Raw genomic sequence first — 26,937 nt, 5'->3', positions numbered from 1 at the left:
GCTCAGGAAATTGGTAGGAATGTTCTCGGAAATTAAGCAAACATTTTCTGACATCTTTGATATTACTTCCTTGGGCCAGCATTCAGAAGGTCTTTCATTTAAACCAGATACTTAAAGTGTATTCTTATCTATGATTTTTGTCTTAAAAATGTAGGCTGTAGTGTCCTGTCAAGTGGTCAAGGACTATGAGGATGAAGATGTAAAAAATGAAGAAAACAGAGCCCTGACACTACCTCCCAAGTTAAAGAATATCCCACTGGTTTTGAAAGAACTTACAAAGGTAATGTCATTCAATAATCAACATTGTCCTAAACTGTAGCCCACCATCCCTGGCAAGAATTTATTGGTAGTACTACTAATCTATTAGTAGAGTACTACTAATCTAATCTACTAATCTCTTAGTTCTATGGGATCTGTATATATCTTGTAAAATAGAAGGCTGAGAGTGGAAGAGTGAAACTGTCACAGGTACCAGTCTATAGGGATTTGAGGTTATGGTTGTAGTTGGCCCATAATCGGTGCTCCAGTACACTATGGGTTTTTTTTCCTTATTTTCTCAGGTTTATTATAAGTGTCCAGTTGTAAAGGCTATAAGAAATATCTCCCTTGTAGTCCAGAAATCTGAGTCCTTTGGATTACTTGGATTAAGTGGAGCTGGGAAAACCACTACCTTCAAAATATTGACTGGAGAGGAGACCACAACATCTGGAGCTGTGTTGATTGATGGCTTTAACATTACCAAAAATATCAGAAAGGTATTTCTGTTACTAATCACTGAGTTGGTACCCTAAAGGAGGAGGCAACTGGGCAAGTAGTTGGGAGACATGAAAGGGAACTTAGAAGTGCATATATATATATATATATATATATATATATATATATATGTGTGTGTGTGTGTGTGTGTGTGTGTAAACATATATACATACTCTTTTTTCAGAAGTAACAGAATCCAGGGACAACAATAGTCATGATACATATTGAGTTTGGGAAAAGGCAAATATTCTTTCTGTTTGAGACAAAGTATGAGTATCTTTAACAGGCCAAATTAGAAACAGTAAGAGTAGTTATTTCACTTAAACTACCATGACACAATTAAGATTTTGGTATGAAAAAAATTATTAGAAAAAGTAATTGTGAAAGATGTTAAGGAAGTCACATTGACAGGGTTTGGTTTCCATTTGGATGTGGGTTATAAGGAAAACAAATTATCTTAAGATATGGCCCAGATTTCTATCATGATCCAGTGGATAGGTGAAAGTTCCACGTACCATTATAGTAAACACAGGAACTGAGTGTGTTTGAAAGAGGATATGTTGAGGCGCCTGGGTGGCTCAGTGCATTAAGCCTCTGCCTTTGGCTCAGGTCATGATCTTGGGGTCCTGGGATCGAGCCCCACATCAGGCTCTCTGCTCAGTGGTGAGCCTGCTTCCTCCTCTCTCTGCCTGCCTCTCTGCCTACTTTTGATCTCTCTCTCTCTCTGTCAAGTGAATGGATAAAATCTTTAAAAAGAAAAAAACAACGTGAAGGGTTTGAAGTGGCGGGGGGAGGTGGGAGGTTGGGGTACCAGGTGGTGGGTATTATAGAGGGCACGAATTGCATGGAGCACTGGGTGTGGTGAAAAAATAATGAATACTGTTATGCTGAAAATAAATAAATTAATTTTAAAAAAAAATTTTTAAAAAAAGAAAAAAAAAGAAAGAGGATATGTTGAGTATAAGAAACCTATGACACCTACCTATGAGAGAACAACCTACAGTTGGAATCTATGAATTGATGTAGAGATATAAATTTGGGATTTATCAAAGTACAAGTGAAATTTGAAATGGGTAGATAAGATAATCTATTGGGCGAATGTAAAATAATGAGAAGAGAGATAGGGAATGAATCCTGAGGACTAACAACATTTCTAAAATAGAATAACTGAAGAAAATATTGGGTGGGATTAGTGAAATAGAAGGAAAATCTGGATAAAGTTTTATTGCACAATCTACATGAAAAGAAGATGTCAAGAAGAAAATAAAACAGAAATGTCAGGCAGGTAGACCTGAATAGTATACACTGGACATCATCAAAACCTGAAGCAGTGAGCTGACACACAGGTGAGGATGGGAAATACTGAATGTGGACAAAACATAAAAGAAAGGCAGCTGTCAAAACAGGAAAAAGAGTGACACCCAGAGTTTTAGAAAATGACAAAGAATCATAATTTCTAGTAACTAGTAACTAAAGCATGTTTGTATAAATGGTGGGAAAGCAGTAAAAAGTTTAAAATATATAGCAACAGGAGCTCTCTGAGAAAAGAATGTATTCCTTCAAATGAACCATAAATCAAAACAATATAAAAAACAATATAAAAAGGTGTACAAATAAGTTTAATTCCCTTTCCTACCCACCTTTCTTTCATCCCTTCCCACAGAAAAAGATAACCACTTTTATCACACTACATACACTTTATGCATATTCAATAAAACATAATTATCTATCTTCTGTTGCATTACACAAAATGTAACATATTATACACAATCTTTAGGATCTTGCCAAAATGGTTATACAAATTTGTACTACACAAGCAATTTTTGCAAATGCCTATTTCTCTAAACCAACCATGATAGAGTATATGATCAACTCTTAGGGATTTTTGCCAGTCTGGTAGATTTTTCTCAAATGGCACTTTGGTGTAGCTTTAATTTTTCTCTTATTATAAGAGAGGTTGCCTAACTTTTTAAAGAAAAATTTTATATAATAAAGGTGTGCAACATGATGGTATATCTATAATAAAGGTGCACAACATTATATATATATGTGTATATATACATACATATATATATACAACATTATATATAATATATAATATATATATATATAATATATATAATAAAGGTGCACAACATTATATATATATATGTATATATACATACATATATATATACAACATTATATATATATATACATACATATATATATACATACATATATATATACATATATATACATACATATATATATACATACATATATATATATACAACATTATATATATATGTGTATATATATACACATATATATATAATGTTGTGCACCTTTATTATAGATATACCATCATGTTGCACACCTTTATTATATAAAATTTTTCTTTATATGTATATATATATGTATATATACATTATATATATATGTGTATATATATATATATCAAACTAATCAACACATCTTCTCTTTATTGAAGAGACTGTCTTTTTTCCATTGGGTATCTTTTTCCTGCTTTATCAAAGATTTGTTGACCAGAGAGTTGAGGGTCCATTTCTGGGTTCTCTGTTCTGTTCTGTTCTGTTGATCTATATGTTTGTTTGTGTTGGGTTTTGTTTTTTAAGATTTTTATTTATTTATTTATTTGACACACAGAGAGAGATCACAAGTAGGCAGAGAGGCAGGCAGAGAGAGAGGGGGAAGCAGGCTCCCCACTGAGCAGAGAGCCCAATGCAGGGCTCAATCCCAGGACCCTGAGATCATGACCTGAGCCGAAGGCAGAGGCTTAACCCGCTGAGCCACCCAGGCAACCCCTATATGTTTGTTTTTGTGTCAGTACCATACTGTCTTGATGATCACAGCTATGTAATAGAGCTTGAAGTCCAGAATTGCAATGCCTCTAGCTTTGGTTTTTTTTTTTAACATTCCTTTGGCTATTCAAGGTTTTTTCTGCTTCCATATAATTTTAGGGTTGTTACAGCTCTGTGAAAAATGTTGATGGTATTGATAGGAATTGCACTGAATGTGTAGATTGCTTTGGGTAGCATAGACATTTTAACAATATTTGTTCTTCCAGCCTATGAGCATGGAACGTTTTTCCTTTTCTTTGTGTCTTCCTTAATTTCTTTCATAAGTGTTCTATAATTTTCAGAGTACAGATCCTTTACTTCTTTGATTAAATTTATTCCTAGGTATCTTATATATTTTGGTACAATTATAAATAGTACCAGTTTCTTAATTTCTCTTTCTTCAGTGACATTGTTAATGTATAGAAATGCAACTGATTTCTGTGCATTGTTTTTATATCCTGCCACATTGCTGAATTCCTGTATGAGATCCAGCAATTTTTGAGCAGAGTATCATGCCATCTTTGAAGAATGACAGTTTGCTTTCTTTTCCAATTTGGATGCCTTTTCTTTCTTTCTCTTCTCTGGTTGCTGAGGATAGGACTTCTAGTGCTATGCTGAACAGCGGTGGTGAGAGTGGACATCCCTGTCATCTCCCTGACCTTAGGGGAAAAGCTCTCAGAGGCAGGAGCAAACTTGAGCTCAGCTTGTTAGCCAGTATTCCTAGAGTATAAGACACTGACATCAGCCAGGTGTTTAGTGGCAGCAATGGCATGAGCTATCAGGAGGAACATCTCAGGTTCTCTTTAGATTTATGATATAGATGCTATCACTTTTCTTTTGTAGATGTTCCACTCCATTTGGAAGTCAAGATTGGTGCTGCACCCTCTTTCTTCATTTGAAAGACATCAAGGGCTCCAGACATTATGAACGTTTTCCTTTAAATTATGACCATATCTCCTCTTTGGCTTGCATAGAAAGGCTAGCCATTATTTCCTTGAGTAATGTCTTTCTGTCCCTCCTCTCTCTCTTTGTTTACTTGGACTTCCATAGTGCAAATATTGATACACTTGGTAGTATCCCGTAAATCCCTTAAATTATCATTCCTCTTTGTCATTCTTTTTTTTCCCCCTCTGGATGATTTCCCTTGGCTTGTCTTTGAGTTCACTGATCCTTTCTTGCATTTCATTTGGTCTGATGTTGATCTCTATAATTGAATTTTCAGTTCAATTATTAGATTCTTCACTTCTATGATTTATGTTTCATACTTTTTAATATTTTCTCTCTTTGTTGACATTCTCACTTTTTTCATGAACTGCTCTCCTCACCTCAGTGAGCATCTTTATGACCATTATTTTGAATTCTTTGTCAGGTAAATCATTTCTCTGCATCCCATTAGGGTCAGTTTCCAGAGATTTATCTTGTTCTTTGTTTGTTCTTTTATTTCATGTTCATTTTCCTTGGCTCTTTGAATTGTTTTCTATGTATTACATTAAAATAGCTATCTCTCCTAGTCTTAACAGACTGAACTTGTAGAAGCTAGTAGGAGATAACCCTTGCCAATCAGCCCAACTAAAGATATGGGTGCCTCTCCAAACTTTGTGCTTGTCCAAACTGCCATGTTTGTTCTTAGTGGGCCCTGAGAGATTAGGTTATACCAAGTTTCATCAGTGCTCTGAAGGCAGAGGAGAAATGCACACACCTGTTCAGGCTCTTGGTGTACTACAAAGTGCCTGCCCCATCAGCTCCTAGATGCAAGATAATTAGAATCCTAACTTGCAGGCAGCATTTGGGAAAGTTGGAATGTTAGATACACCGTCTAGCCCCTTTTAGGGAGAAACTAGTAAGTGGGTGCTTTTGTCTGCTCTCTGTCCCTAGCCAAGGGCAAGAGTGGCTGGGAGTGCTTGTGTGCCTATTTAAAGCCATCTCTTTGTTCTCTGTGGTCCTGGGAGACTAACAAATGCTGAAGACCATCAGCTCCCAGAGTTAGGTGATTTAGAAGCCAGTCCCACAGGTGGCAGCTGTAAAAGTTGGGGTGCTAGGTATGTGGACAAACTCCTTTTCCAGAGAAGCTAGAAACTTGATTTTATCATTAGAGGAAGCCATAGAGAGAAGGCAATTCCTTCATGCTCATTCAGGCTCCTGAAAGACTACACTTACCGGCCCTATAAGCTCCCAAACACAGACTAAGTGGAAGCACAACTCTCGGGCAGCAGTGGGAAAGTATTCAGTCTAACCCATCACAGGGAGAATATGGGAACGGGGTGTTTTTCCCCTTTCCCTCTGCACTGAACCTGAGTGTATAGCCACAGCATATCATTACATGCTTGTTTAAAATCACCTCCTTGACTCTTAATTATAAAGAACAATCTGATGGTTACCAAAGAGGAGATGGGGATGGAGGTGGGAATAGGTCAAATGGGAGATGGGGATTAAGGTGTACACTGGTTCTGATGAGCACAGGGTGATGTATGGAATTGTTGAATTACCATACTGTATACCTGAAACTAATATAACATTGTATGTTAACTAACTGGAATTAAAATAACAACTAAAAGAAAATAAAATAAATTTTAGAAATAAAATATAATTTAAAATACCTTTGCTTTCTGTGGTCCTGGGGACAAACAAATATCAAGCCATATCAGCTCTCAGAGCTGGGTGATTTGGGATCTGATCCCTTAGGTAGCAGTCACAAAAGCTGAGGAATTAGATGTGTGGTCTTGGGCGCCCACCTAGCTCAGTAGACAGAGCATGGTGACTCTTGGTCTCTAGGTTGTGAGTTTAAGCCCTACAGTGGGTCTACAGATTACTAAAAAATAAACTTAAAACAAAAATGTGTACTTGTTATAGAGTGAGACTTCCAATTTAGCAACTCACTTATTGAGGTCACAATGACTTCCCCCCTCTGTGTTAATTAGCTAACTTCTCTCCATTCTTCAATTTTTGGTTAAAGGAAAAAAAAAAAAAAAAAAAAAGGTGTGTGACCGTAAGTTTTCATTCCTCGGGGAAAGACTGGAAAATGGGATTCCTTCCTAACTGTAAGGCACTATGCTAGGAGTAGGGTTTACAGAACAAGTGTGTCTCAGCTTTTCCTACCCATTTTGATGTGGGTATTTTCTGTCACCCAATATGTAGGACTGTCTTAATTTTTTTCTATATTTCTCTCAAAAGGATTTGAACCATATGTATCTGTTTATTTGGTGCATCCATGGAGAGGGGAAGTGAGCAGCTTCCTATTCCACCATCTTGCTGACATCACTACAGCTTTTTATATGTTTAAAAATCTTTTGAATTTCCTCCCCTATGAATAGTCTATTTTTATCCTTTATACATCTTTAACTTATTGACATTTTTCTTTCTTACTTTGAGTTTTTATATGAAGATAATACATGATTATCATTTTCTGCAATATGAGTTTCAAATATATTTTGCATTTGCTTCTTGACTTAGCTCATACTGCTTTTGTCCGGCAAAAACATTTGGTTAAGTAAACACATTACTCTTTCTCTTTTATGGTCATTTGATTCCAAGTCATTGTTAAAGTAAAACTCATTAGCCAGAGATCACTAGAAACATACTTGTAGGGGCACCTGGGTGACTTATTTGGTTAAGCCTCTGCCATTAACTCAGGTCATGATCCCAATGTCCTGGGATAGAGCCCCACATCAGTCTCCCTGCTTAGTGGAGAGACTGCTTCTCCCTTTCTCTCTTCCTCTGTCTCTCCCCCCTGTTTGTGCTCATTCGCTCTATCAAATAAATAAAATCTTTTTAAAAAAAAATTTTTTTAAAAAGAAGCACCCCTGTAGTCAAAAACATTAGGTTTATTCACCTAGTTGTAGCAAAGGGAAATGCATAACAGAAGTAGGGGGGTCTCAGTAAGAGGGAAGAGGGTTATTACAGGATTTGGGTTTGTGCTGGGAATTAGAAAGAATCAGAGATTGGAAGCTGTCAAAAAGTATGGGAAATTTAGTGATTGTTGGTATTTCTAGCCAGAGGCAGAAAGATTAAAACAAGGTTACAGATGTCATTAGAAAAATAAATGCAACAATCACATGTGTAAGTCAGAGGAGAGAGTTGCTTAGTTATTTTTTTTAATTAAATTTATTTATTTTCAGCATAACAGTATTCATTATTTTTTCACCACACCCAGTGCTCCATGCAATCCGTGCCCTCTATAATACCCACCACCTGGTACCCCAACCTTCCACCCCCCTGCAACTTCAAACCCCTCAGATTGTTTTTCAGAGTCCATAGTTATTTTTGTGACTGGAAAATATCCTTGTTTCTGTCTCATTTCAAAATTACAGAGTGGTCCTATTTCAATTTTATTTTCAATTTTGTTCGACCAGAGTTAAGGGAGGTTCCTTGTTTAATTATTGTTTCTAGTTTGTAAGAATTGTTTCTGTCTTGCCTAGGACACCATATGTGTCCAAGACAGATTTACTATTAGATGAATCATGGTAAGAAAGTAGCCATTTATTTTCATTTTTGAGGGCTTTTGAGTATTAAATTATGTCAAATACATTTTCACCATCTATGAAGAAAGTAATACTATTTTTTCCTTATATTTGTTAGTAGTATAAACTTATATAAATTTTCTGATGTTATTCCATCATCGCACCCTGAAATAAATTACAGTTGTTCCTAAGGCATTGTTTCAGGAGTTTACATTACTCAATTTCTATACAGTTATTTTTTTAGGAACTTACATCAATATTCAGAAATGAGATCAGACTTTTATATCCAGTAAAAAATATCTTTTAAAAGTAAACAGGGGCACCTAGGTGGCTCAGATGTTAAGCATCTGCCTTTGGTTCAGGTCAGAGCCCCGTGTCATTTGGGTGTCCAACTCTCTCACATCAAGTCATGAGATTGAGCCCCACATCAGGCTCTGCACTGGGCATGAAGCCTACTTAGGATTCTCTTTCTCTCCCTCTCATAAAATAAAAATAAAAACTAAATTCACACACACACACAAATAAAAATAAATAAATAAATACATTCACATATATAAGTGATGATTTTCAAGAATAAAAGAATTCATTGTTACAGTTAAAGGGTAAAGATTGACAGTTGGATAAAAATAAAGAAACAAAATTTAAACTATATCCTCCTTATAATGGGCATATTTTAAAACATAAAGTTTGAAAGTAAATGGAGAGAAAAAGATATGCTGTGCTTACACTAATCAAAAGAGCAGAGATAGCTGTACTAATATTAGGTAAAACTTTATAGTAGAAATCATTACTAGGATTAGAAAAGTGTAACTACATAATTTTTATCAAAAAGCCAGTTAAAAATTTTAGGTATCTAAAAATATGGTCTCCAAATACATAAAACATAAAAAGGAGGACTTTGAGGACAAACAAACATTCATTGTCATGGTAGCTATTTTTTTTTAATATTTTTTTTTATTTGACAGAGAGAAATCACAACTAGGCAGAGAGGCAGGAGGAAGCAGGCTCCCTGCGGACTAGAGAGCCCAATGCAGGGCTCGATGCCAGGACCCTGAGATCATGACCTGAGCTGAAGGCAGAGGCTTTAACCCACTGAGCCACCCAGGAGCCCCTGTCATGGTAGCTAATTTTAACATACATCTCTCTCATTGTGATAGAAAAAGGACATTAAAAATCATTAATGCTGTATAATATCTGAATAAAACAATTAATAGACTAAATCTAAAGAAATATATAAAGCATTGTACTCAAAAATGAAAGAATGAAACTATTTTTTCATATACACAGGAGTATTTATTTAGAAGAACTTATCATATGTTGGATTAAGGCAAGTCAATAAATTTCAAAGATATAAAAAGATATATAAATAGATATTTGTAAAAGATACCATCAGAAAAATACAAATCTTTGTAAATATCAGAAGGAAAAAAAAGGGAATAACCCCCAGTCATATCAATAAATATAAATAGATCTAAACCACACATTGTTAAAAAAAAGACTTTAAAATTGCAATTCCAAATAAAAGCCAAATCCATGCTAACCTGAAGACACTCCTTATGCAATGATTCAGAAATTTGAAAATAAAATGGAAAGAGTATGAGTCTCAGCCTTAATATAAAGAAGGTGGAATTCAAACTTAAGAGCATCAAAAGTTACCAAAAAGGGCATTAATACTAACATGTAACATTTATAATGGAGATAGAAAAGTTATGAATATTTTTGTACCAAATGATAGGCAACCTCTGTAGGGCAGAAATTATAGGAGATATGAGAAAAAATATATAGTACATAAGATGTTTGATTTTCTTCTTTTAGTCCAAGATAGATTATGTCAGTAAAGAATAGATACAAAGAATACGTAAGTGATAAAGTCAATTTTGTAAGCATGATCAATATCTGTCTAATTCTATATCCCTTAAAAATACTTCATTTATGAATATGACCATTTTTGCATACATTTTTAAAAATACATATATATTCTTCAATTGTAACTGAATTAAACAAGAAAAAACAAAATCAGAATATGAAAACTCCCTTTCTGAAAAATTTTTTAAAGATTATTTTTGTAATTTCTTTGTAATTAATCACACACTCCATCAACTAAGCCAGCCAGGTGCCCCTTTCCCCTTTTGAAATTTAAAAAATCATTTTAGGTGATTTTTGCTTTTACTCAAGAATTATAAAAATTTCTTGGGCGCCTGGGTGGCTCAGAGGGTTAAGCCTCTGCCTTCGGCTCCGGTCATGATCTCAGGGTACTGGGATCGAGTCCCGCATCAGGCTCTCTGCTCAGCAGGGAGCCTGCTTCCTCCTCCTCTCTCTCTGCTTGCCTCTCTGCCTGCTTATGATCTCTGTCTGTCAAATAAATAAATAAAATCTTTAAAAAAAAAGAATTATAAAAATTTCTAGAAAATAATGAAAATATTATATATCAGAAACTATGAGATGCGATAAACTACAGGGAGAGTAATGTATATACACATTATACACTCATTTTAAGAAAAAAGAAAAAAAAAGGGGTGTGTGTGTGTGTCAGTCAGCTAAGCATCTGACTTTGGCTCAGGTCATGATCTCCGCATCCTGAGACAGAGCCTTAAGTCAGGCTTCCTGTTCATCAAGGAGCTGCTTCTCATTCTCCATCTTCCTGCCACTCCCCCAGCTTGTGCTCTCTCTCTATCACATAAATAAATAAAATCTTTAAAAAAAAAAAAAAAAGAAAGAATGAAGAAAAAGAAATAACTGAAAAACATGACTCACTAAAAAATGAATGGAAGGAAAATATATAAAAATGTACACAAGTACATAAATTAATAATTAAAAATATAAAGTCAGCTAACAACAATTAAGTCAAGACACTAGAACTTCGCAAAAATAAAGAGATGGGTAAACCTGCCCCCCTCAAAAGGAGATGTAAATACATTTAAAGAAATGATATGCTAATGCTGCTATAAACATAGGAGTTCATGTATCCCTTTGAAATAGTATTTTTGTATTCTTTTTGTAAATACCTAGTAGTGTAATTGCTGGATCATATTTTTACCTTTTTTTTTTTCAAGTTTTTTTAAATTTATTTTTTATTTATTTTCAGCATAACAGTATTCATTGTTTTTGTACCACACCCAGTGCTCCATGCAATCTGTGCCCTCTCTAATACCCACCACCTGGTTCCCCCAACCTCCCACACCCCTGCCACTTCAAACCCCTCAGATTGTTTTTCAGAGTCCATAGTCTCTCATGGTTCACCTCCCCTTCCAAATTCCCCCAACTCCCTTCTCGTAACTCCCCATGTCCACCATGCTATTTGTTATGCTCCACTAATAAGTGAAACAATATGATAATTGACTCTCTCTTCTTGACTTATTTTACCTTTTTGAGGAACCTCCGTACTGTTTACCAGAGTGGCTGCACCTGTTTGTATTCCCACTGGCAGTGCAAAAGTGTTCCCCTTTCTCCACATCTTTGCCAACACCTGTGGTTTCCTGTGTTGTTGATTTTAACTGATCAGACAGGTGTGACATGATATCTCATTGTGGTTTTGATTTGTATTTCTCTGATGATCAGGGATGTAATAGTAACATTATCTACAATAGCCAAATTATGGAAACAGCTCAAGTATCCATCAAATGGTGAATAGCTAAAGATGTAGGGTATCAACTTTTGTATCAACATGGACAGGACTGGAGGAGATTATGCTGAGTGAAATAAGTCAAGCAGAGAGAGTCAATTATATGGTTTCACTTACTTGTGAAGCATAAGGAATAACATGGAAGTCATTGGGACAAGGAAAGGAGAAGTGAGTTGGGGGAAACCGGAGGGGGAGATGAACCATGAGAGACTGTGGACTCTGAGAAACAAACTGAGGGTTTTGGAGGGGAGAAGGTGGGGGTTTGGGTGAGCCTGGTGGTGGGTATTAAGGAGGGCACATACTGCATGGAGCACTGGGTGTGGTGCATAAACAATGAATTTTGAAACACACACACACAAAATTACATTTAAAAAAAAGATGTGTGTCTGTGTGTGTGTATGATGGAATATAACTCAGACATAAAAAATGAAATACTGCCATTTGCAACCACATGGGTGGAGCTAGAGTATTATGCTAAGAAAAACAAGTCAAATCGGAGAAAGACAAATACTGTATGATTGCATTTGTATGTGGAATTTAAGAAACAAAATAAATGAACAAAGAGGGAAAAAAGAGTGACACAAACCAAGAGACAGACTCTTAACCTATAGAGAACAAATTGATGGTTACCAGAAGAAAGGTGGGTGGGGGAATGGCTGATGGGGATTAAGGAGTGTGCTTGTGATGAGCACTGGGTATTGTATGGAAGTGTTGAATCACTATATTGTACACTTGAAACTAATATTACACTATGTTAACTAACTGGAATTTAAATAAAAACTTCTTTAAAAAATAAGAAATAAACATACAAAAAAAAGAAACACAAGGTACTTGAATTCCATGGAAATAAATCTTAAAATCTTTAAAAGATTTTATTTGATTTTTTATTTGAGAGAGAGAGAGCACATGGAGGAGCAGAGGGAGAGGGACAAACAGACTCCACAATGAACATAGTGCCTAATGTGGGGCTTGACCTCATGATCCTGAGATCATGACCCAAGCCAAAACCAAGAGTCAGACACTCAACCAATTGAGCCACCCAGGTGCCCCAATAAAATTTAAATTTTTAAAGGAACTCATAACTTTCTAACTACAAACAAATTATTAAAACTGATGTTAGAAGAAATAGAAAATAAAAATTGAAACTTTCACAATTTTTATAGAAATAAACTTGTCAAAGATTCACTCTTCAATGAGATAAGATGAAGTTCCAGATGGCTTCACAGGGGCTCTTCCATAAGCTTTTTAAATAGCAGAAAAGAAAAATGGTATTTAAATGTTCACACCCTAGAAAAATTAAAACTTAACAATATAAAATAAAAATATACTTAAAAATAAAGTTTGCATATAAGTGAAATCATATTGTGTCTTTCTCTGTCTAATTTCATGTAGCATAATGCCCTTAAGGTCCATCTATGTTGTCACGAATGTCAGAACTTCCATATTTTTATGGCTGAATAGTATTTCATTGTATAAATATACCATATTTTCCTTATCCATTCAACCGTCATTAGACTGAAATTTCCATGTCATGGCTATTGTAAATAATGCTGCAATGATAGCAGATACTTTTTATAGTTAGCGTGGATAACTTTTTGAGTTAGTGTTTGTGTTTCCTCCAGGTAAATACCCAGATATGGAATTAATGAAGCATGTGGTAGTTCTATGTTTAATCTTTAGAAGAAACTCCAAACTGTTTTCCTGCACCAGCAGTGCACAGATTTCCCTTTTCTCCACATCCTCACCAACATTTGTTATCTCTTGTCTTTTTGGTAATAACCATTCTAACAGGTATGAGGTGATATATCATTATGGTTTCCATTTGTATTTCCCTGATTATTAGTGATACTGAGCACCTTTTAATGTACCCTTTGGTCATCTGGATGTCTTCTTTGGAAAAAATATCTGTTCAGATCCACTTTTTAAAGATTTTATTTATTTGAGAGAGAGAGAGAGAATGAGAGAGAGAGAGAGAAAGCATGAGAGGAGGGAGGTCAGAGGGAGAACCAGACTCCGCCAAGCAGGGAGCCCAATGTGGCACTCTATGCTGAGACTCCAGGATCATGATTTGAGCTGAAGGCAGTTGCTTAACCAGTTGAGCCATTTAGGTGCCCCTATATCCATTTTTCAAACATTGTTTGCTATTGAGTTGTATAAGTTATTTTTATGTATTTTGGAGACTAATCCCTTATCAGAGATATCATTTACAAATATTTTTCCCTTTTAGTAGGTTATCCTTTCATTTTATTCATGGTTTCCATTGCAGTGCAAAAGCTTTTTAGCTTGATGTTGTATGATTGTTTATTTTTGTATTTTTTATGTATATAAAGACACGTATTATATATATCATATAATTCTTATATATGAGTGTTGGCCTAGTAGAAGTTGCTTGACCATTACTAGAAATAAAATCCTATACATTACATTAATAGATTTAATAGAAGAGTTCTTTCCTAATGATATTTTTTTTTTTTTTTTTTTTTTAAAGATTTTATTTTATTTATTTATTTGACAGAGAAATCACAAGTAGATGGAGAGGCAGGCAGAGAGAGAGAGAGGGAAGCAGGCTCCCCGCTGAGCAGAGAGCCCGATGCGGGACTCGATCCCAAGAACCTGAGATCATGACCCGAGCCGAAGGCAGCGGCTTAACCCACTGAGCCACCCAGGCGCCCCCCTAATGATATTTAAATAGGCAACTTCCTCTAACAAAATTCTGTCTTGGGTACCTAGCAGTGCATAGTGAATATGTGTTGAAAATTCCAGTTAGAGAGTTAGTATTGCATCTTACTACAGTGGGTTACACCTAGAAATAAAATAATCCTTGTTGGGAGCTCTTTGGGGACCAAACCTTTTTAGCAACATGGGCTGCAAAACCAGGTTTTCTATCTCACCCTTATTACTATATGCTCAATTAAATAGTTGACTTGGGTCTATTCTTATGATTACTCTCTTGATTCAGATTAGGTCAAGAATTGGCTACTGTCCTCAAAATGACCCCATTCTCAACCACATGACAGGTCAGGAAATGCTGATGATGTATGCCAGGCTGCAAGGGGTCCCTGAGCCAGACATTTGCAAGTATGTGGAAACCTTTTTGTACGCAATGCACCTGGAAACAAATGCTGATGAGTTTGTCCACATATACAGGTCAGATATAGTGCTGTTGCAATTAAGCTGCCTACTTGTGTTTCTACTGTTTAGAATGAATGCCTGCAAACTCAACCTGATCCATCTGTCACACAGGGGCAATGGCTATGAAATAGCCTAAGGTCCTGTCAGGGTTCAGAGGTCAGTAATAAGGCAGATCCCACCTATATGAATTTAAACTTTTGCAGATGTGAGCTGTATACTTCACATTTTATTTTTTAAAAGTACCTTCATCCTTATCTCTTTATTGTTTTTCCTTTCCCTAAAACAAAAATATTTTACCAAAAATGATGCTGAAATAAATTACCAAGAAAAGTCATTTCAATGAAAATTAATTGATATATACATCTGGACTTGGGCCTGCTGCTTTGTGAGTCATATCAAATCAGCATTCTGTATACATGAGCTAATTCCTATGAATTAATGACATGTGTACCCTTATCTTCTTTCTTCTCTACTTTCTCCTTTGGCAATAAAGTGAAGGAAACAGACGTAGACTGAACACTGCTATTGCCCTTATGGGAAAATCCTCAATTGTCTTCCTGGATGAGCCATCTACTGGCTTAGATCCAGCAGCCAGGTGCCTGCTATGGGACACAATTACATGGATGTGTAAAAGAGGCAAAGCTATTGTTGTAACTTCCCACAGGTATGACACATTGGGAAGCTTGGTTGAGAGTATAGGAGGGAATTATGTGGAGCCAGAAATAAAGGCCATGAATGCTTAAGTATATGAGCCACATAGGAGGGATTGTGGGTAGAGGTTGATTCTTGGCTGATGCCAGGAATCCTCAGTTGAATTCAGTAATCCAGAAATGACTGGATAAGAAGGAACCATTCCTATTGTTATTTAGGAATTGACTGCTTTGAATCTTAAGATCTCCTCTTCCCAAATATGGTCTTAGTGGTGATTATCTGCATTACTGCACTTTCCTATAGCAACTGTTACTTTATAATCCTAGCTCTGTTTTGAGATATGGAATTTGCCTGCTGAAAGGCAATCTCTTCAACCACATTTCCTTTGTCTTCCTAGCATAGAAGAATGTGAGGCCCTCTGTACCAGACTAGCCATCATGGTAAAGGGGAGGTTCAAGTGCCTGGGCAGCCCTCAGCACTTAAAAAACAAGTTTGGTAATGCATACACCCTGACAGCAAAGATTAAGTTTGAAAACAATGAAGATAAACTAGAGAAGTTCAAAGAATTCATGACAGCAACTTTCCCAGGTAATGTAGGCAGGACCTCCTTGTGATGACTGTTAAGCTATTACATTGTTCTGCTCCATATCTTCAATAATTAACCTTTCCTGCAAGTTATTTTTTTTACTGAGCTTTTGTGTGTGTGTGTGTGTGTGTGTGTGTGTGTGTGTGTGTAATTGGAATAATTTCTCTATGATATTATCCATGATCTCTTAGCACGTACTTTCTCAAAACAGTAGAGGCTCTCACCATTCTATTATGGGAATCAACCAGTAAGACAAACCTGTTCATATGTATTCATCTAGAATTAAGTTACTGAGATTGTCTGTTTTTTACCCTTGATAATTTTTTTAAGATTGCATTTATTTATTTATTTATTTGAGGGAGAGAGGACAACATAGAGAGAGAGCACAAGCAGGGGGGCATGGTAGAGGGAAACAAAGAAGCAGACTCCGAGTTGAACAGGGAGCCTGATGCAGGACTAGATCCTAAGACCCTGGAATGGTGATCTGAGTCAAAGGCAAATGCTTAACCAGCTGAGCCACCTAGACGCCCTCCCTTGATAATTCTTTAAGGTTTCCTCTTGACCATGTATCTTCTGCCTTTCCTTGGTCCCTAAGACAAGCAATGCTTATGAAATGCAAACTAGAAAAATATACTTCCTTTACTCCTTTCAAGGAGATAATCTAGATGTGTAACACATAAAAATCAATCATTCTGCTTTTGTGGCTAAACTCAGTAAGTGCGTCTCTGTGCTCAAGGTACAGAGTCATTGACAGCCAACTCTATTTGCTTTTATTCCCACTACTTTAATCATTAAGCAGTGACATGGTAAACATTTAAGAATTTTTATTTCCTTAGTCTCCAGCTTGAGTGATCACTCTATCAACATGTAGTGGCCAAATGTTCAGGATACAAGATTAAAAACATGGAGGCTATAATGATGATAAAGCAGTAAATGGTATTGGATTGCACTAAGGAAGTCACAGTAATAAAAGAGAAGAGGATATGATAGGAAATGGATATGATAGGATACACAAGCGTGCATGCTCAGTTAAGGGAAGAAACCACTATGTGGGAAAGATCAAAAGATCATTAATTCAGTATTAACTATATTAAGTATACATAGATATCAGATAAATATGTCTGTTGGGCAGTTGAATATTCATTTAGTCATTCGTTCATAAGATAAAGATTTATGGAGTGCTTATTGCCTGCCGTGCTCAAGTTATGGAATTAACTACACAGTATCAGAAATGCTCTTTCAAACGTATATTTCTTTCTTTTTTCCTTTTCTAGATAATCTTTATGTATGTTATTCAGAAAAGGGGAAAAGAAAGAAAATAGTTGCTCTTTCTATAGCATGGCAGATTATACTCTCAAAAAGATTCTTCTATTACATACTGGAAACATAAAGTAGAATTGTGTTTTAATTATTTGCTTAGACTGATAAAGAAAATGAGAAAAATTCAAAAAATCAAAACAGAACAGAAAAAAAAATCATCAAGCTGAAACTTGATAGTAAAAATTTAAAATGCAAAAGCTGATTTGCCTGAAGCAAATTCCAATACCAGTACTGAGATAGGAGGTGAAACTTTGGCCTCATGGCAATGTTGGGCAGATTAACCTAAGATTCCCATAGTAAGCAAGCACCTTCAAAAATGAACAGATGCTCTGGTTCCAAGCCCAGCACGTAAGAAGTTTGGAAATTGCTACTCTGTCCTAACAACTAAAAAGCTGAACAAACTGAAAAGTCAACAAACTCTTCTAGAATCTAAAAGAGAGATGACGAAACAGGGCAAACCACTGCAGCCAAGATTGGAAAGACAGGTAAATACAGGAAGTCCTGGTTTGCCAAAGCAGACTTAAAAGCAGAAAGCACATTGATAACCAGTGCCAGGGTAAGAAACCCTGAACTGTAACTGAATTGCTAGGTGTGCTGTGTGGCTAATTCTGAGAGGTAAAAATGCCAGGGATGGCAAATACGGGTATTCCTACAACCAGATTGCCACAGTAAATACCGGACAAAAACCCCTGCATATTTCCCACAGGGAGAAGGGAAGAGGAATCATTTTGAAATATACCAGACAGCTCTTTGTAACAAGGCCTGTTCTCAGGAGGAAACTAGTTAAACTAAACCAAACTGAATAGAGTATAATCAGAGCCTGATCTTGAAGAAGGTTAATACCCAACTTTAGCAATCTTTTTCCACATAAGGGAGGAGAAGAAAAAAAAAAACAGAAACTTGTGAACTTTACAATCCAGAAGCATAAGCTCAGTAAAAGTGTGGGAGTTACATAGGCTTCTTCCCAGCACCACACCACCAGATTACTAATGGCCTAATTACAGCAGTTCTTTTTTCCCAAGAAGTCTGGCTATCAGAAAAAAATTACAAAGCATACAAAAAGCAAAAAACACAATTTGAAGAGACAGAACAAACATTATACTAGACATGACAAAGATGTTGGAATTATCAGACCAATAACTGAAAACAACTATGATTACCATGCTCAGGGCTATAATGAATACAGTAGACAGCATGTAAGAACAGATGGGCAATATAAGCAGATTGAGGGAAATCCTATCTAAGAACAAAAAAGTAATGCTTGAGATTTAAAAAAAAACTATAATAGAAATGAAGAATGCATTTGATGGACTTATTATGAGACTGGACTTGGCTGAGGAAAGAATCTCTGAGCTAGAGGATGTATCAACAGAATCACAAAAAAACCAAAAAGCAAAGAAAACAAAGACCCCCCCCCAAAAAAAAACCCAAAACAGAATTTGCAGACTGTAGGACAACTACAAAATGTGTAATATATGTATAATGGGAATACAGAAGAAAAAAAGAGAAAGGAAAAGAAGAAATATTTGAAACCATAATGACTGAGAATCTCACCCAAATTAATGTCAATACCAAACCACAGATTAAGGAAGCTCAGAGAACATCAACAGGATAAGAGTAAAACAAACAAAAAACCATACCCAGGCATATAATTTTTCAAATACAGAAAATCATAGAAAAAGAAAAAAATCTTGAAAGAAACCAGAGGAAAAAGACACCTCATCTATAGAGGAACAAAGATAACAGTCACATCCAACTTCACATCCAAGAAAAGAAAAAAATTGAGGGAATGTTTTGCCAGTAGACATACCTTGGATGGTATGTTAAAAAAGTTCTTTAGAGAGAAGGAAAATGATGCAGGTCAGAAACTCAGATCTACATAAACAAAGGAAGAGTATCAGAGAAGAAATAAGTAAAGATAAAAATGAAAACTTTTATTTTTTCTGATTCTCAACTGACCTAAAAGATAAAAATTTGTTCAAAGTAATAAGAGAATGATGTAATCAAAATGACCAAATATGAGTTTTCTACTGTCTTCTCTACAAAGAACACCCACATGCAAAAGCCCCTTTGTGGAAGTTGGGAGAGTCCAGTAGAGAAGTTCTAGCACCTCAGTAAGCAGGAAATTCCAAGATTGGTCATGTTGATGAGGGGAAGAGAAACAATTTCACTTTACCAGTGTCGCCCTGACCACAATGTGGCACAGCTCAGTGCCAAGAGAAACCTTCTTTACCTACAATTCCCCCCACAAAGTAAAGTAAGAATGAATGAATAAACACCTGGCTTCCCAAGTTGTGAGGGACACTGGCAAAGAGATACACTTTTGTATTTCTCCAACCAGGCTACTGAGATGCACTGCATGACTGGAGCAAGGACAAGCTGGGAGAACAGCAGCAGCCAAGACTCTCAGAGGTCATCGAAGAGAGGCAGATCCTACAAATCACTCTGAAGACCCCATCAAAAAGTCTGCCCATGAGCAGCTGTTAACACCTTGACTACAATTCCCACAACTGGTCCACAAACACCAGTTATGCTCCATGCAAGTCACCCACATGAATATCCTGTGGCTGGCTCCCTATGTGCAACCCCAAGGGTGTCAAGAGTAAGACTTTGCAAATGACTGGTGTGCACACAGAGGGAGCTGGTCCAAATCTATGGGATTGGAAGAAGGTGCACAAAATTAAGCATTCAGCATCATGCTATGGAAAGCAAAGAATATACTCTTATCACCCAGCCTAGCATAGCAGAACTGACAGAATTGTCTTAAGAATTCACTTCCAAGAGGGAACAAGTAGTATGAAGCAAGCTTACCTATTGAAAGAGTCTAAGAAAGCCTCAGAATCCCTACCTGGTTGACAGAAGGCATTTTCTTCCTGAAGGCCTTCGGAAAAGACTGGAGGAGGTGACTGCTACTTCTAATGTAAAGACTCAGGCTCAAAGTGAAGGGATGAATAAAGATACTCCATGCAAACAGAACCAAAGGCGATCAGTATTGCTATATTCATATCAGTTTTAGGTCAAAGGCTGTATCAAATGACAAAGAAGTTCATATAATTACAAAGGAGTCAATTTTATCAAGATGGTATAACAATGTTACTCCCATCACTCTTACTCAACATAATACCAGAAGTCCTAGCCAGATAAAGTAGGCAAGAAAAAGAAATAAAAGTCATTCAAATTAGAAAGTAAAAAGGAAAACAGTCTTTGTTTGCAACAACTGATTCTTTGAAAATACAAATAAAGTCCATAAATATCCAGCCAGGATAACTAAGAAAGAGAAAAGATAGGAACCACTAATATCAGAAATGAAATGGGGCACATCACTGCAGAGGCCAAAGACATTAAAAGGATAATCAAGCAATACTATGAACTATTCTATGTCCACAAATTTGATAATCTAAATGAAATGGACCAATTCTTTGAAAGGCACAATATGCCAAAACTCACCCAAAAAGAAATAAATAATCTGAATAAGACTTTATCTATTAAAGAAATTGTCTCGATAATTGAACTCCCCAGCACCAGGCCCAAATGGATTTACTGGTGAACTCTACCACACATTTAAGGGACAAATTATACCAATTGTCTACATTAACTTTCAGTGGATAGAAGCAAAAGGAATATGTCCTAAATTATTCAGCATTGTGTTTTTTAAAGATTTCATTTATTTGAGAAAGAGTGCAGAAGCAGGGGTGGGGTAGAGAGGGAGAGGGAGAGGGAAAAGTAGACTTCCCACTGAGCAGGGAGCCCAACACAGGGCTTGATCCGAGGACCCCAAGATCATGACCTAAGCTGAAGGCAGATTCTTAACCAACTGAGCCACCCAGGCGCCCCTCAGCATTATCTTAACACCAAAACAGGGCAGGGTGCCTGGGTGGCTCAGTCAGTTAAGCATCCATCTTTTGATCTCAGCTGAGGTCTTGATCTTGGGGTCAAGAGTTCAAGCCCAGCCTTGGGCTCCATACTGGGAAGCCTACTAAAAAGGAAGAAGAAGAAAGAAGAAAAGAGGAGGAGGAGGGAGGGAGGGAGCAAGGAAGGAACAAAGGGTAGGAAGGAAGGAGAGGGAGAGGAAGAGGAAGAAGAAGGAGGAGGAGAAGGAGAAGAAGAAAGAAAGAAAAGAATAAAAAAAAACACCCAGACATATCACAATCATCCAGTGTGATTTAACCCATGGATACAAAGCTGATTCAGCATTCAAAACAGAACTAATAAAATCCAACACATAAATAGGCTAAAGAAGAAAAATTCCATGATTCTATCAATAGATGTAGAAAAAGCATTTGACAAACTTCAACACCTACTTATGGTTTTTAAAACTTGCAGTATACTAGCAACAGGTAGGAATATTCTTAATGTGATAATGAATGTCTACGAAAACATACAGCTATCAACATACTTAAATGTGAGAAACTTGAAGCTTTCCTACTAGAGCCAGGAATAAGGCAAGCATGCCCCATCTAACCACTGCTCTTCAACACTGTACTTGAGAACTCAGCTAAAGACAAGAAAAGGAATAAAAGACATACAGGTTAGGAAGGAAGGAGTGTGGTTTTTTTTTTTTTCCATTGATGACAAGATTGACACATTAGAAAATCTGAAAGATGGACCAAAAACCCTGGGAATTAATAAGTGGTTAAAACAAGGCTGTAGGATACAAGTTTAATATACAAAAGTCAATGACTTTCCTGTATACCATCAATGAACAAGTAGAGTTTGAATTTGAAAACACAGTTCCATATACATTAGCATCCCCCCAAAATGGTATACATAGGTGTAAATCTAACAAAATATATAGAAGATCCACATGAGGAATACTACAAAATTCTGATGAAGGAAGTTGAAGAAGAACCAAATAAATGTAGAGATATTCCATGGTCATGGATAGGATAATTAATTTTGTGACTATCAATAAACTGATTCTAAAGTTTATATGGAGAGGCGAAATTTCCAAAATAGAAAAATTGAAAAAGAAGAAGTTGTAGGACTGACAGTACCTGACTTCAATACTTAATTAAGGTACTACAATCAAGGCAAAAATCCCACTCTTGTTTCTGCAGTGAATAGGTCAGCCCTATTCACTAGGAAAAGGACGAGACAGTTTGGTGAAAACTAGGAGGTAGGGATCATTTGGAGCCATTTAAAAGGCTGGATACCATACCATATATCCACCAACAACAGAGGTGTAGACATACACTGACAACTTTATAGTAATGAACACAAATGAAGTATAGTTATACACAGCAACACTGATGAATCTTGAAAATATAATGATTGAGGGACGCCTGGGTGGCTCAGTTGGTTAAGCAGCTGCCTTCGGCTCAGGTCCTGATCCCAGGGTCCTGGGATCGAGTCCCACATCGGGCTCCTTGCTCGGCAGGGAGCCTGCTTCTCCCTCTGCCTTTGCCTGCCTCTCTGTCTGCCTGTGCTCGCTCACTCTCTCTCCCTCTGTCTCTGACAAATAAATAAAAATCTTTATATAAAAAAATATAATGATTGAGAGAAGCCAGATAAGAATAATACAGACTGTGTTATTGCATTCGTGTGAAGTACATAAAAGGCAAAATCAAATTAATTATAGTATTTATGTTTCCATACTTAGCTAAAACTAATAAAACCATAAAGAACAGGAAAATAAATGCTTACCATAGAGAAGAAGTGAGTCACTAGTGACACATAGCTCACTTCTGGATTGCTGAGTTTCAATCGCATGTCTGTTAGCTTTATTATAATTCACTGAGGTGTACATTTATGTTCCATACATATTACATAGTTTATATGTTTGCTGTATTTCCCAATTTGAAAAGTTTTTTTTACATATTACCTCATGGAATTTATTTAGGGACTCATGACAGGATAAAATCAGTATTATTGATATATATTTTTTAAAAATATATTAATTTCAATTAATTCCATTTTCAATTAATTCCATTTGCAATAATGTCCAGTTGTGTGATAATACATAAAAGTACATCCTATCAGTTAGGAATGGCTACAGTATTACTACCAGATTTTCAAAAACTGTAATATCCCATTTCTCCAGTGAATGCCTTCACATTTATGTTTTATTATTGTGATTTTTAAAATTTCCTTTAGGATAAAGACTGCCTAGTCATAAGAATAGTATAGAGATCCTAAACATACACACGCACGCGCGCCCACACACACACACACACACACGTGCACACACCCATACACACACACACCTGGAGAAAGAAACCACACCCAAATTTTATGAGCATTTTCAGGACAATGGAACATTAGGATTCATGTAAGTCAGGTTTGGTAAAGTAAGTGATGAGCTTGCTGTGATTATCTGACCTTCTGTAATTTTTATGAACTATAGATATAAAGACCATACTTTACATGGAAGTAAATCTATTGAAATATGTAACAAAGTGGCAATATACTAAAAGAGAATGGACTTTGGGATTATATTGTCTTTTGCATTAACATATATTCCCTCTTCCATTGGTATGGACATTTGGAATGGTATTTATTTAGGAATTTTGTAAAACTCATATCACATATGGGGCCCCTTCTGTTACTTTCCTTTCTTAGGTAACATCAAACACCAGGAGCATCAAGGGATTATTAGCTACTATATTCCCAAAGAGGAAATCTGCTGGGGAAAGGTGATTGTAGAAATCATACTCTTCTAACATTATGTGTAACAGAGGACTGATAGAAGGAGGCATTGTGATTCAAACATAAGGAATGGGAGCCTGACATTGGCAGAGAACCTTTGTTACTTTTCAAAGGCACCTATAGTTTGAGACTTCTGACCCTAAATTCTATTATTCTATACTATCAAAAGGATGAAGATGGAAAACTGCCTCTTCTCTATTTTTCAACCTTCTTTTCCTTCTACTTTCTAGCTTCCCCCTTCTGTGTCTTTTTGTCCCTAAGCATACGCCTGGCAGGAATTGGGGAATGATGGGGTGGGGGAAAAGGGTCACTGGAGATATTACAATAGTAATACCATCTTTTTCTTTTTTCCCCTGTTAAAGGTGTTTAATATTTTGGAGGAAGCCAAAGAGCTATTCAATCTAGAAGACTATTCTGTCAGTCAAATAACACTGGAGCACGTCTTCCTGACCATTGCTAATATTGATAAAACAGAAAATATTCGAGAAATAAAAGTGCTATGAGATTCAGTTCCAACCAGTGACTATTATGTCTTGTCTAGATTGCTGCATGCAATTAGATAAAGAGGGAAAAATTTGTAATCTTTGGAGATTAAGATAAGTGACCTGTTGTAAAGAACTGAACTGTAGAGCGTCAGAGATTATACCCTAAGTGAAAGTTACCACATTGGCATGCCACGAATACTGGCAGAAGACCTTGGAATCTTGGGTCAAAGACACAGTAATTTGAAATCAATGAGAGAGAGGCTTTGTTTACACATGGAAGATATGACATAATTGAGATTTCTGTTTTCCATGATTTGATTCATGCAAACAGTGCAATCCCAGTCAAACTCCTAGCCATCTTTTTCCTCTTTTTAGAAAAAAATGAACAAGTTGATTTCAAAATGTATATGGAAATGCGAAGGGTCTAGAATAACCAAACAAATCTTCAAAAGAACACAGTTGAAGAACGTACACTGCTTATTCCTGCTCAATATTAAGACTTAGAGTAAAACTACAGTAATCAAAGTCTTTGGCTTAAAGATAGATCAGTGAAACAATAGAGAGTCCAAAAATAGACCAATCACAATAGGTACTGTCAATTGATTTTTGCCCAGAGTGTCAAGTCAGTTCAGTGGGGAAAAGGAAGTCATTTTATTTTTTTTAAAGATTTATTTATTTATTGGATAGAAAGTGAGAAATCATGAACAGGGTGGAAGGGGAGAGGGAGAAGCAGACTCCCTGCTGAGCAGGATGCCCAATGTGGGACTGGATCCCAAGCCCCAGGGATCATGACCTAAGCTGAGGACCATGCCCAACAGAGTGAACAAGCCAGGTGACCCAGGGGAGTCTTTGTAGTGAATAATTCTGGGTGAATTGGATACTGAAGTGGAAACAAAACAGACCTTGACCCCTACCTCATTCTTTACATACACACATAAATTTGGGAAGGATCATGACCCTAATTATAAAAGACTTAACCAACTTCTGCACTCATCCTTTCCCTTTCATTCTGTTCAAATACATCTGAAGGGCATTTTCATCAGCACAAAATCAAAATCAAATTAAAATTCTAAGCAATAGGAAAAACACTGACCAACTGAAAGTGTTTCTTCTTTCTTTTTTCAGTCTTATATTTGATGGTGTCTTAGAGTGAAATATGGCATATGGGTAGTGTAAAAAATTTTTTAAAACAGAAATTAAAACACACACACACACACACACACACACACACACACACACACACACACTTACAGAGACCCCAGAAGTCTGAGGTTTCTCCTGTTTGCTGTTCTTCAGCCTCCCTACCTACCTGCTGCTACTGGAACATTCCAAGGTGCTTCCTGCCCAGAGCATTTCTCGTCCCATCCCGAGTGCCTTCTGCACAGCTTTCTCCAATTCTGTGGGAGTCCACCCAGCCCTCCTCTTTTCAGAGAGGCCTTCCCTTTGACCTTGTCTGATGCAGGTCCTTCATCCCCTGCTATTGTCCTTCATCTGGGATAAGCTCTTACTTTGTCTCTGTCTCTGTCTACCAATGCCTGGACTTTGCAGACACTCAAGAAGTATTATTTGTCTGGATCAATAGTGTCAAGCTGAGGGCGAATACAGAAGCTGCTCCGTGTCATCCAGGAGAGGGCAGTAGGAAGTCCAGGGAGGAGCTCCTAGAGGAAGGCAGCTTGGTCAGCTTTTCAGCAGGTAGAGCTGCTCAGCGGTGGAGCGAGTGCTTTCTTTGTAGGGCGTGCTCAGGCGGTGGCTTGGTGTTGTTGAAGGGTTCTTGCCCTGGATGTCAGGGTTGACCAGGTCATTGGGAAGGCCCCTTCCAACCAGACAGCCAGTCATGGTTGAGGACTAGTCTCCTCTCTGGTCTGGGGTTCTTTCTCAACTGCAGATGTGGCTCTAACCACTAGACGGCACTAGATGATGCCTTTGAGGACAGTGCCCATCAAATCACCAACAGTGAGAACACAATTGTCTCTCTTTTAATTATTGAAATACAGTTTGATCTATACAATGTTATGTCAATTTGAGGTGTGCAGCATTGCTTATTTGACAAGTCTGTACTTTATTCAGCACTCACCACGATTATGTGTATTCACTGTCTGTCACAGTACATTATTATGATATTATTGATGATATTCCTGAGGTACTTTTCATTTTTGTGAGTTATTTATATAAGTGGAAGTGTGTGCCTCTTAATCCCCATCACCAGTTTCGCTACCCCCTCCCCCACTACCCTCTGGCAATCACCATTCTGTGTTGAAGAGTCTGTTTGGTTTTGTTGGTTTGGAGAACAAACTTCACAAAACAGTCTTTAACTCTTACAATACGTAATGGATGCTGATATTTTCTGTTTAACTCTTGTCATCTGCATTTTCTAAGCTGGGGATTTGCAGACTATTACATTGATTTTGTGAACATGTGTGGGTCACAATTCATTGTTTGAAAA

General features: G+C 36.7%; 1 protein-coding gene across 6 annotated transcripts in view; it reads left to right on the top strand.

Annotated features, from left to right (window-relative positions):
- Positions 1-24,520, top strand: part of LOC116581350 (ATP-binding cassette sub-family A member 3-like) — a 183,551-nt gene extending 159,031 nt beyond the window's left edge. For 4 of the 6 annotated variants that reach the window (XM_032328503.1, XM_032328504.1, XM_032328502.1 and 1 more), the window contains 7 exons: positions 155-280; positions 561-755; positions 14,635-14,822; positions 15,301-15,471; positions 15,856-16,046; positions 23,923-23,996; positions 24,372-24,520. In XM_032328503.1, the coding sequence (XP_032184394.1) occupies positions 155-280; positions 561-755; positions 14,635-14,822; positions 15,301-15,471; positions 15,856-16,046; positions 23,923-23,996; positions 24,372-24,512 (1,086 nt within the window). In that variant the 3' untranslated portion in view covers positions 24,513-24,520. Of the gene's footprint in view, positions 1-154; positions 281-560; positions 756-14,634; positions 14,823-15,300; positions 15,472-15,855; positions 16,047-23,922; positions 23,997-24,371 lie in introns of those variants that run through there. The other 2 variants (XM_032328505.1, XM_032328507.1) reach the window with 2 other exon arrangements.
- The last annotated feature ends 2,417 nt before the right edge of the window (positions 24,521-26,937 follow it).

This window comes from Mustela erminea, chromosome 20 (genome assembly GCF_009829155.1).
Source record: "Mustela erminea isolate mMusErm1 chromosome 20, mMusErm1.Pri, whole genome shotgun sequence".
Lineage (NCBI taxonomy): Eukaryota > Metazoa > Chordata > Mammalia > Carnivora > Mustelidae > Mustela > Mustela erminea.
The sequence above is the reverse complement of the archived record's forward strand: the minus strand, read 5'-3'. Positions and strand labels throughout refer to the sequence as shown.